General features: G+C 39.8%; 1 protein-coding gene across 4 annotated transcripts in view; it reads right to left on the minus strand.

The window, feature by feature from the left end:
• The window catches only part of ZNF540 (zinc finger protein 540), a 73,079-nt gene that overhangs the window by 18,254 nt on the left and 42,361 nt on the right, over window positions 1-12,464 (minus strand). For 2 of the 4 annotated variants that reach the window (XM_045570934.1, XM_045570933.1), the window contains exon 3: window positions 5,854-5,939. The exons of the other annotated variants lie outside the window; for them this stretch is intronic. In XM_045570934.1, the coding sequence (XP_045426890.1) occupies window positions 5,854-5,862 (9 nt within the window). In that variant the 5' untranslated portion in view covers window positions 5,863-5,939. The remainder of the gene's footprint in view (window positions 1-5,853; window positions 5,940-12,464) is intronic. 4 annotated transcript variants of the gene reach the window in all.

Here is a 12,464-nt window from a genome sequence, read left to right on the forward strand (position 1 = left end):
CAGGTCAGCCGTACCCCCTGGCGACCCAAGCAGAGGCCCTGGTACTTGGGATTTATTTATCTTCTATAATTGAACTTTGTAGCCTTAAGTGGAGGCCAAGGCAGGCCAGGGCAGGCAGAAAACTTGGCTTCCTCCATCACTGGGGAAACCCAAGCCACCTGCTTGCTCCATGGCCTGAACCATCTTTGTTGGGTTAATTTGCATACTCACTTCTAATTGGCTGGTGGGTGTTGCTTGTGGGTATAGTGGAGATATGGTCAATTTGCATATTACTCTTTTAGAATAGTACTAAAAGTGCTAGCCACTAATCACACAAAAGAAGAAATGAAAGTTATCCAAATGGAAGGGAGGCAATAAAATGTCATTATTGCCGAAACCGGTTTGGCTCAGTGCATAGAGCGTCAGCCTGTGGACTGAAAGGTCCCAGGTTCAATTCCGGTCTAGGGCATGTACCTTGGTTGTGGGCACATCCCCAGTAGGGGGCATGCAAGAGGCAGCTGATCAATGACTCTCTCATCGATGTTTCTAACTCTCTTTCCCTCTCTCTTCCTCTCTGTAAAAAAACCAATAAAATATTTTTTTAAAAATGTCATTATTCACATAGAAAACCCTAAAGACTACACAGAAAACTATCCTACTTATTAAAAAAGAAACATGCAAATTGACTGCACATTTGCTATACCCACAAGCCCTGCCCACCAGCCAATCAGAGCGAGCATGCAAATTAACCCAACCAAGATGGTGATTAATTTGCATATCCAGGCTAGAGTGAAGACTGAAGACAGTGTAGAAAGAAGCCAAGTGCCTCAGAAGGGAGCAGGGCTGTGGAAAAGCAAGCAAGCAGGGTGGGGGAGAAGGGAGGGAAGCAGGTGGGGCAAAGAGAAGGGAGGAAAGCAAGTGGGACAGGGAGAAGGGAAGAAAGCAGGCGGCCTGGGGGAGAAGGGAGGGAAGCAGGTGGCACAGGGACTGCAGCAGGAAGCCCTATTGCAGGAATCTTCCTGCAATGGGCCTCTAGTCTAATATATAAAAGGCTAGGGTTGTAATTACTGATCACTACTGAAGGCTGATCAACCCGGAAGTCCTTCAGTCACACTGACTGCCCAGCTGCAGCCTGACAACCTAGCACTGACTGCCCAGGGGGCTGAGACCCAGAGAGAGAGGCAGGGTCTAATCCACAGCCTCAATGGCAGCTGTTGATCAGTACCTGCCTCTTTCTTTCTCTTCCTCTTTCTTTCTGAGCTTTGCCAGCAGCCTGACTTTTCTTTCTCTCCCAGCTTCTATGGAGGCTGCTATTAAGCCCCACCTCTCTAATCAGGCCCAGTGACAGGCCCAGAGATGCTGACTGGCACAGCACCCAACCAATCAGAACCAAATGTGGGTGCTGTGAAGAACCAATAGCTGTTAGGAGGCAGAGCTTTTGAAGCTGACTGGCATAGGAACTGACCAATCAACTAAATCTGGGTGCTGTGGGAAGCCAATGGCTGCCTAGGATGCAGAGCTTTTGACACTGGCATAGAAACCGACCAATCAGAACCAAATTGGCCAGCAGAGGAGGGCAGTTGGGGGTGAGATCAGGCCTGCAGGGGAGGGCAGTTGGGGGCAACCAGGCCAGCAGGGAAGGGGAGTTAGGAGTGACCAGGCTGCAGGCAGAGGCAGTTAGGGGCAATTAGGAAGGCAGGCAGGTGAGCAGTTAGGAGCCAGTGGTCCCAAGGAGACCCTAATTGGAAAGGGTGCAAGCTGAGCTGAGGGAACGCCCCCTCCTTGCATGAATTTTGTACACTGGGCCTCTAGTTAGATATAATAAATAAATTTGGCAAAATAGTAGGATACAAAATTAATATCCCTGAAAACAATGGCATTTCTATACGCCAATAATAAACTATCAGAAGGAGAAGCTAAGACAGCAATTCCATTTACTACTGCAACAACAACAAAAATAAGGCACTTCGTAATATAATCAAGGGGGTAAAATATTTATATTTAGAAATCTATAGGACATTGAAGAAAGAAAACAGAGGAAGATACAAATAGGGGGAAGCATATACTGTGTTCACTGATTAGAAGAATTAACATAATTAAAATGTCCATGCTAATCAAAGAAATCCATAGATTCAACATAATTCCTATTAAAATATTAATGGTATATTTCACAGATCTAGAGAAAATATTCCAAACATTTATATGGAACCAAAAAAGAATCCAAATAGCCTCAGCTATCTAAAGAACAAAATTGGAGGTATCACAATATTGAATATCAAAGCATACTATAAGACCAATGTAATCAAAACAGCCTGGTACTAGCATCTGAATAGGTATATACTAGTAAATAAGCAGAAGTTTTTGGGGATACACCTTTGTTCTGCATGCTTGGTGTTTACCTTCAGTCAATATACCAAATAATTTGATTTGGGGATGAAGAAGAGTCACCTTACCTTTGTGGCAGTTGACATTGCTTTTTGGATCCTCTAGTTCACAGGGAGAGTTGGTAAAGTGGTAACTATTTTTGGAAGATATATAATTGCACTTTGGAGTAAAAAGAGGAGCAGGAAGACAGAAATGCAAATTCTGTCATAGCCCCAGATCTGTATTAACTGGTAGACTAAAAGAATATCCCATTGGTCAAGCTACAGAAGGCATAGAGCATGAACAGCTCTATTAAGACAGTATGGTGACAGGAAAAAACATGACTTTGGGTGGTTGGCACATGGTACAATATACAGATCTTGTAACATAGAAACCCTACCTGAAACCTATACTGAGTGACCAGATTATTATAACCACCTGACATTTGTAAGCAAATTAGCCGTATACTGCATCATATGGGATATGGAAGCCAAAGGCCTATTGAACACCTTTGCTGTCTGCAGTTAACAAAATAAAACATCCCCAATTTGCAAAGGAACACAAGGATTGGACAGTTGAGCATTAGAAAAGTCATGCGATTCAATGAATCACATTCCCAGTTGCATCAGTCAGATGGAAGAGTGAGAATTTGGTGGAAACAGCATGAAAGCGTGTACCCCACATGCATGAGTACAACCCTTCAAGCTTGTGGGGGCAGTGTTATGGTTTGGGGCATGTTTTCCTTGCATGATTTTGGCCCTTTAATTTGTATGGAACAACATCTAAATAGCACAACATACCTAAGTATTGTTGCTGATCAAGTTCATCCTATCATGTTGATGTGTATTCCAATGAAGATGGCTTCTTCCAACAAGACAAAGCACCATTCCCCAGTGCTCATATTGTGAAGGAGTGGTTTCAAGAACATGAGGGAGACTTTACCTTGCTTAGGTAGCCCCCACAATCATCAGATCTCAATCTAATTGAGCATTTATGGGACAAAGTTAAAAGAGCCATCAGGCAGCTGGTTCCACAACCATCAAATCTCACAGAACTGGACAGTGCTATTCATCAGGCATGGTGCCAGATTCCTCACATCACCTTTCAATATCTCGTGGAGTCAATGCCAGAAGAATCACCACAGTATTAAAGGCAAAAGGTGGCCCAACAAAGTATTGATGGGGTGGTCATAATAATCTGTCCACTCAGATTATTGTATATGTTTATGTTGTATTTATATGTTCATGTTGACCTAATGTCACCTCAATATATTTAATAAATCTTTTTTTGAAAGAAAATAAAGACAGTATGATACTAGGACCTAGAAGGTCCATAGAACTTTTAAGAATGTTGAAGCAAAAATTGAAACTAAAATGATACTTAACCTTTTTCATCCTCAAAGTTGGTTTTCTAACTGCATAGATGAATGAACAGAAAACAGAAGCCCATGAGAACCTAGATGCCTTTTTTAAATTAAATATTTATTTCTAATGCATTTATGAATTATAATAAAGGTCACTATATACATAAAAATAAGTTGAAAAGAACAAAGAGCCCATAAATAAAGCCACGCCTTTATGATCAATTAACATTTAACAAAGGAGGCAATAGCATACAATGAAGTGAAGACAGTCTCTTTAATAAATGGTGTTGGGAATATTGGACAGGTACATCCAAAATGTTGAAACTAGACCACCAACTTACACCATACACAAGAATAAACTCAAAATTGATAAGAGACTTAAATGTAAGTAACAAAACTATAAAATTCTAATAGAAAATAGAAGCAGTAAAGTCTAAGACATCTCATAGCAATTTCATTTGCTGATATATCTCCTAGGACAATAGGAACAAAGACAAAAGTAAACAAATGGGACTACACCAAACTATATAAAAACTTCTGCACAGAAAAAGAATCATCAACTCCAGAATGGGGTGTGCAAAAGGTGGCTGCACTCTTGCATTGTGTTTCTCTTCCTCACCTTTCTTCTCTCTCCAAAAATTAATAAAATTGCCCATTTGGCATGACTAAGTCATTGAGCTTTGACCTATGAACTAGGTGGTCACGGGATAATTTCAGGTCAGAGTACATTCCTGAGTTGCCAGCTCAAACCCAGTATGGGGTGTGAGGGAGGCAGCCAGTCATTGATTCTCCCTCATCATTGGTGCTTCTATCTCTCCCTTCCTTTCTGCAGTTAATAAATATATATTTAAAAAATAAAAATAAATCATCAACAAAATGAAAATGGAACCCAATGATACATCTGATAAGGGGTTAATTTTCAAAATATATAGAGAGAAATTATACAACTCAACAAGGAGGAAGACAATTCAATTAAAAAATATACAAAAGATCTGAATAAACATTTCTCCAAAGAAGACATACAGATGGTCAATAGCCATATGAAAAAATGCTCAACATCACTAATCACTAGAGATGCAAATTAAAATCACACCTTCCAGAATGTCTACCATCAATAAATCAATAAACAATAAGTGCTAGTGAGGATGTGGAGAAAAGGAAACCTAGTGCACTGTTGGTGGAGATACAGACTGGTGCAGTCACTGAGAAAAACAGTATAAAGTTTCCTCAAAAATTTAAAAATAGGACTGCCTTTTGACTCAATAATTCTACTTCTGGGAATATATCCTAGAATTCCAAAACACCAATCAGAAAGAATCTATATACCCCTATGTTCATTACAGAATTATTTACAATAGCCAAGATCTGGAAACAGCCCACGTACCCATCAGTAGATTAATGGGGAAAAAATAAACAAACTGTAGTATAATACATTTACACAATGGGATGGTAGTTGGCTGTAAAAATGAAGAAATTCTTACCCTTTGTGATTGCATGGATTGTCCTGAAGATTATATGCTAAGCAAAAGAGGCCAATCAGAGAAAGATAAATACCATATGATCTCACTTATATGTGGAATCCAATGAACAAAATAAACTGACAAAATAGAACTAAAGGCATGGATACATGAAACAGAGTGACAGATGTCAGAGGGGAGGTCAGTAGGGACAGTGTATGAAAGAAGGTGAAGAGATTAGCCAAAAAACATATATACATAACCTATGGACACAGATAACAGTGTGATGAAGGCTAGAGGAGGGAAAGGGGCTGGTGGAGGTGGGAAAAAGAGACAATATAGAAGTCATGTAATAGTGAAAACAATTTAAAAAAAAACACTATTAGAATCAGGTTAGAAAGTCTCAGGAGTCAACCCGAAGAGCCTTGTATTGGCCAAAATTGGTATAATCTGGGGATCAATGTAATGGACTGATCAAGTAAAAAAAAAAAAAAATGTTTAAATTCATGAGCTTATTTACAATACTGAATACAAAACTGATGGTCACTGTAGGATTCTAGGATTCTGAATGAGGACTCTCATAAACAGAAAGCCAGAAAGGTAAGCAAATTCTCACATGGCCTTAAAATTTTGTTTTAAATATTTCTTAAAAAGAACAGTGACAGGAAGGTAAGAAGAACATAAACTCACCTGGGCCATGGCTTTCAGTATTGCAGATTAACAGTCTGCTTCAAGGCCATTCTCTTAAAAAAGGATAGTGTTCTAAGAGGGCAGGTCTGAGGAAGCAAAGAAATGCTCTATAAAAATATGGGCCTTACAGCTCTCAGACTAACCAAGTAAAACTATCTCCATTTGTCTTGGTCTTCTAAGTCTAGCTAGTGGGATAAATCTTACCCCTTCTTCAACCCCATAAACCCCAGGCTTTAACTGCAGCAAGACAGATCCTAGCTAGTAGATTAAAAAAAAAAAAATACAGACTAAGATTCCCTTTTTTCACCCAAGCAACCCAGGTTCCTGCCTCAACAGTGTTATTCTAGTAGTGATATTGCTCTGAAACCAAGAGAGAGCTTCCAAGACCTGCCCTGAGCAAATTCCTCTTCTGAAGTCCTCAGGTTCCAAGCAAGATTCACCCAAATGGTGCCCTCTGGCCAATAACACAGTACCCTCTGAACAAAACTAAAGATTCCTAATCAAGTCTTCTCATTTTCCAAGCCCAAGAAAGTCAGTCAACTTTCCCCAGCACACACCCATGCCCACGTCTACATAGAAGCATTCCTCATTCCTAAACTAGCTTTTTTTTGTAAAAAATAAAATGAAAATAAAAGGATTTTATCTTTGCTATGAATTTTTGTCACACAAAACAGTCATAATGTCAACTCTTCTACTTTTTGAGTAAAATCTTTCTTACCTATAACATATTTATATAAATTTCATTTTTTATAACTTTAATGCTTTCATTTATTACATGTAAATCTTTAATCAATTATTTTATTTTGGCATGATATTATTTGATGAAAGATTATAATATAAGATTATCAATTATAATTGTGTTCTCCTGTAATATATGTTATAAATTCTACTTAAATTTCTTCCAAAAGGGGGCTACCCAAGTGTACAAAGTCTCATGTGAATATTTTCATGACACTTAAAATACACTATTATTTTACATTCTAATTAAGAAATAAACTATATAACGATATTGCCTCACTTCAGATATGTTGACATAAGAAACAAAAGTGAGCATTAGTACAGATAATGTATCATATATGATTCATTTTTTGATTTCTAAGTAGTTCTATTTTGATTCAGCAATCTGTTTATTCTTTTGCCAGTATCATGTTCTCTATTATAATTAAAAAAATTTTTTTTGAAAAATGTTTTAATGTCTTAATAAAAGATCCCTCCACACATACTTATTAGAATAGCCCAAATCCAGAACACTGACAATATTATATGCTGGAAAGAAGCGACAGGAACTCTCATTCATTGCTGGTGAGAATGCAAAATGGTAGTGACCTTGGAAGGCAGTTTGGCAGCTTCTTACAAAACTAAACATATTCCTACAATATGATCCAGTAATAATGCTCCTTGATATTTTCCCAAAAGAGTTCAGTAATTATGTTACACAAACACTCGTGCACTGATGTTGACAGCAGTTTTATTCATAATTGCCAAAACTTGGGAATAACCCAAATAAGTCTCAGTGAATGATTAAATAAGCTGTGGTACACAAAGGCAATAAAATGTTATTCAGTTTTAAAGAAGAAATGCACTATGGAGCAATGAAAAGGCATATAATTAGGTGAAAGGAGCCAACATAAAAAAAGACAGCCCCAGCAGGTTTTGCTCAGTGGATAGAGTTTGATGCCAATCAAGGGCACGTGCCTAGGTTGTAGGCTCTATCCCCGACCCTGGTCAGGGGTGTGTGCAGGAGGCAACCAATTGATGTGTCTCTCTCACATTCATGTTTCTGTCTCTCTGTCTCTCCCTCTCCCTTCCTCTCTCTCTAAAAATCAATGGAAAAATATCCTCGGGTAAGGATTAACAACAAGAACAAAAAAAGATATACTATATAATTCCACCTATATGACATTCTGGAAAGGCAAAAATATGAAGAAAATAAAATGATCAGTGATTGCTAGGGGTTTGGAGAGAGGAATAAAGGAAAAAAAGAATAGGTGACTTTTTGGAGCACTTAAACTATTCTGTATAATACTAAATGATAAGATAAATGTCATTATTCTTTTGTCCAACACAACAGACTGTACAACATCAAGATTGAGCCCTAAAGTGAACTATGGAATTTGGGTATTGATGTGCCAAGTGTAGTTTCATCGGTTGTAGCAAATGTACCAAATGCATGGGGCAAGAGGTGTGGGTGGAAACTCTGTTCATTCCTCTCGAGTCTGTCAATCTAAACCACTCTAAAAAAACAATAAAGTTTTTTGTTTTTTTTAAGGCTCTGGCTCTTAAGCCTGAGTGTCTATTTTCAAAAAAAATTAATAACTCAAAGTTTCCACATAAACATGGATCAATTATTAATTACACTCATATTTTTACCGAGAGTGCATAATATGAATAGAGTAATATAAGGACTTCTGAAATCTTTATGGTGCTGAGTCTTGATTTCTTAGAACACAGAATGCCTTTCTATTTACTCAAGTTAATGTTTGTGTCTTTCAGGAATATTTCTTACATATCATGCATAATTCTTATTCAGATTATTCCTAGGTGCCTTCTACTACTTTTTTTTTATTATTAAAATATATTTTTTATTGATTTTTTACAGAGAGGAAGGGAGAGAGATAGAGAGCCAGAAATGTCGATGAGAGAGAAACATTGATCAGCCGCCTCCTCCGCATCTCCTACCGGGGATGTGCCTGCAGCCAGTGTACATGCCCTTGACCGGAATAGAACCCGGGACCTTTCAGTCCACAGACCGACGCTCTACTACTGAGCCAAACCGGTTTCGGCGCCTTCTACTACTTTAAAAGGGGTCTTTTCCTGGACCCTGCCAGAGCTCCTGCTACGAGCAATGGAAATTGTTGCAAAAAAAGGTTTACTGAAGATCAAATAACAAGAGATCCCAATATGGCAGCAGTGTAGATGGAAGCTACACTCACCAGCTTTCAGCCCCAAATGTGATTTATGGCTAAATTATAGAGCAATCAACCTAAATAACTACCTGAAGGCTAGCTGAATTGAATAGTATAAACAACAAATCACAGCAGAAGCCATATAAAGATGGTAAAAAGGGCAGAAAGGGCTAGCCACCAAAACCAGGTGCAGTGACTGAGAAGCCTGAGTGATATTGTGGCTACAAAACTCCATTCCCTGGGAGTGTGGGGTTTCTACCCAGAGCAACAGAGATAGGAAGAAGAGCCCACAACATGTGGTGGTGGAGTCAGTGCAGATACATGCCACTTGGGAGACTTGGACCTCACTTTTCCATTATGATAAAAACTCTCAGTAAAGTAGGAATAGAGAGATCATACCTCAGCATAATAAAGACCATATATGCCAAACATACTCAGTGGGCAAAAACTAAAAGCATTTTCCTAAAGATCAGGAACAAGACAAAGGTGTTTGCTTTCACCACTTTTATTCAACACTAGAGGCACGATGCAAGAAATTTGTGCATGGTTGCAGTCCCTAGGCCTTGGCCGGTGATTGAAGCGTAAACATTTGGTTGGAAGGGTAGGTCCCAGCTGACCCCATGCGCTCCCCTACACCTGAGTCATTGGGCCCTACCCAGCTCCCTCAGCGCCTAGGAGCCAGGTGGTGTCCCTCTCACCCCCACTGGTCACCATCTGTGGGGCAATTGAGACCAGCTCGTAACCGCCTTGGCCTGGCGCCACCTGCTCAACTGCTCCACCATCCTGACATGATCCTGCTCTCGTCAGGGTCCATTGGGGCTGGCAGTGCCTCCACTGCTGCCTGCCATGTTCTGCATCACCCCCCGGTGGTCGACACATGTCATAGCAAGCGGTTGAACTCCCAGTCAAGGGACAATTTGCATACTAGGCTTTTATTATATATAATAGTACTGGAAGTCCTAGCCACAATTATCAAACAGGAAGAAATAAAAGGCATCCAAATTGAAAGAAAAAAGTAAAACTGTTATTATTGGCAGATGACACAATATTGTACATAGAAACCTTACAAAGCCCAACAAAAAACTACTATATCTAATAAGTGAATTCAGCAAATAGCAGGACATAAAATTAAAATCTAGAAATCAGTGGCATTTTTATACACTAAGAATGAACTATCAGAAAGAGGAACTTAAAAAAATCCCAGTAACCATTGCAACAACAAAAATTTAGGTACCTCAGAATAAACTTAACCAAGGAGGTAAAAGACCTATACTTGGAAAACTATAAATTGAAAAAAGAAATAAATGCAGATATAAACAAGTGGAAGTATATACTATGTTTGTGGATTGGGAGAATTAACATCATTAAAATGTCCATATTAACCAAAGCAATCTATAGATTCAACACAAATCCTATTTTTTACAATATGACATATTTCAAAGATCTAGAACAATATTCCAAAAATTTATATGGAACCAAAAAAGACCCCGAATAGCCTCATCAATTTTGAGAAAGAAGAACAAAGTTGCAAGAATCATAATAACTGATATCAAACTGTACTGTCAGGTCACTGTAATCAAAAGACTTTGGAATAGCCAAATAATTATTGGGAAAAAAGAACAAAGTTGTAGGTATCATGCTACCCGGTATCAAATTATACTATAAGGTGATAGTAATCACAACAGCATGGTACTTGCATAAAAACGGAAAACATAGATGAATGAAACAGAATAGATGACCCAGGAAAAAAACCCATGTCTATATAGTCAACCTATCATGAAGAAGGCAAGAATATGCAAAAAGATAAAGCCAGTTTCTTCCATAAATGGTGTTGGAGACATTGGATAAATACATGTGAAAAATAAAACTAAACTCAAAATGACTTAAAGACTTAAATGTAAGACAGACAGTTGTAAAACTCCTAGAAGAAAAAATTGAAAGTAAACTCTGATATTGTTATATTGTTTTTAAAAACAATTCTTTATTGTTGAAAATATTACATATGTCCATTTTTCTCTACCATTGACATCCAACAGCCCAACCCTGTCCTGACCCAAGGCCTTCAGCACCCTATTGTTTGTGTCCATGGGTTATGCATATATGCATACAAGGTCTTTGATTAATTACCTCCCACCCACCCTCCCCCACCTTTCTTCTAAGATTCTACCCTCTCTTCCAAGCTTCAAGTCTCTGGATCCACTCCGTCCATCAGTGTATTTTGTTATTTAGATTCCACATATGAGTGCGATTCTGTGATACTTATCTTTCTCTGACTAAGTTATATCACTTAGCATGATACTCCCCAGATCCCACCATGTTGTCTCAAAGGGTAAGAGATTCTTCTTTTTTGACTGCTGAAAAATATTTCATGGTACAAATGTAGCACAGCTTTTTTATCCACTCGTCTAAGATGGGCTGTTTCCAGATCTTGGCTATCATACCTAATAAAAGAGTAATATGCAAATTAACGATCACTCTGCTATACCCACAAGCCACACCCACCAGCCAATCAGAGCGAGTATGCAAATAAACACAACCAAGATGGCTACAGCTACAGAGAGCAGAAGAGAGGCTTGGGTTTCCCAGGCAATGGAAGAAGCCAAGCTTTCTGCTTGCCCTTGATGGCCTAGGCCTCCACTCAACACTACAAAGTTTCAATTATACAAGGTAAAGAAATCCAAATAGAAATGGCTGCTCACCACAGAGTGAGCAGGAGGCTTGACTCTGCTTCAGGCTACAAAGTTTCAATTGTAGAAGGTAAGTAAATTCCAGATACCAGGGCCTCTGCTTGGGTCGCCAGGGGGCGTGGCTGGCCTGCAAACCACCACAGGCCCTTTGCTCAGGCTGCCCCACGTCCCAAGGGAACCCCCACCCTGATCTAGGACACCCTTCAGGGCAAACCAACTGGCCCCCACCCATGCACCAGGCCTCTATCCTATCTAATAAAAGAGTAATATATAAATTGACCATCACTCCAACACACAAGATGGCTGCCCCCATGTGGACACAAGATGGCCACTACAAAGATGGCCAGCAGGGGAGGGCAGTTGGGAGGCACCAGGCCTGCAAGGGAGGGCAATTGAGAGGGACCAGGCCTGCAAGGAAGGGCAGTTGAAGGTAATCAACCCTGCAGGGGAGGGAAGTTAGGGGTGACCAGGCTGGCAGAGGATGGAAGTTGGGGACAAACAGGCTGGCAGGGAAGCAGTTAGACATCAATCAGGCTGGCATGGGAGTGGTTAGGAGGTGATCAGGCTGGCAGGCAGAAGTGGTTAGGGGCAATCAGGAAGGCAGGCAGGCGAGCAGTTGGGAACCAGCAGTCCTAGATTGTGAGAGGGATGTCCTACTGGCAGACATCCCTTGAGGGGTAGTCAGACATCCTTTGAGGAGTCCCAGATTGGAGAGGGTACAGGCTGGGCTGATGAACACCCTCCCCTGCCAGCCCTGTGCACAAATTTCATGCACCAGGCCTCTAATTACAAATAATTCTGCAATGAAATGGGGTACATACATTCTTTTTGATTGGTGCTTCAGGTTTCTTTGAATATATTCCTAGAAGTGGAATCACTGGGTCAAATGGGAGGTCCATATTTAATTTAATGAGGAAACTCCAACCTGTTTCCCATAATGGTTGCACGAGTCTGTGTTTCTACCAGCAGTATGCTAGGAGTCCCTTTTCTCCACATCCTCAACAGCAACTGTCATTTA

This window comes from Pipistrellus kuhlii, unplaced genomic scaffold, assembly GCF_014108245.1.
Source record: "Pipistrellus kuhlii isolate mPipKuh1 unplaced genomic scaffold, mPipKuh1.p scaffold_m20_p_38, whole genome shotgun sequence".
Lineage (NCBI taxonomy): Eukaryota > Metazoa > Chordata > Mammalia > Chiroptera > Vespertilionidae > Pipistrellus > Pipistrellus kuhlii.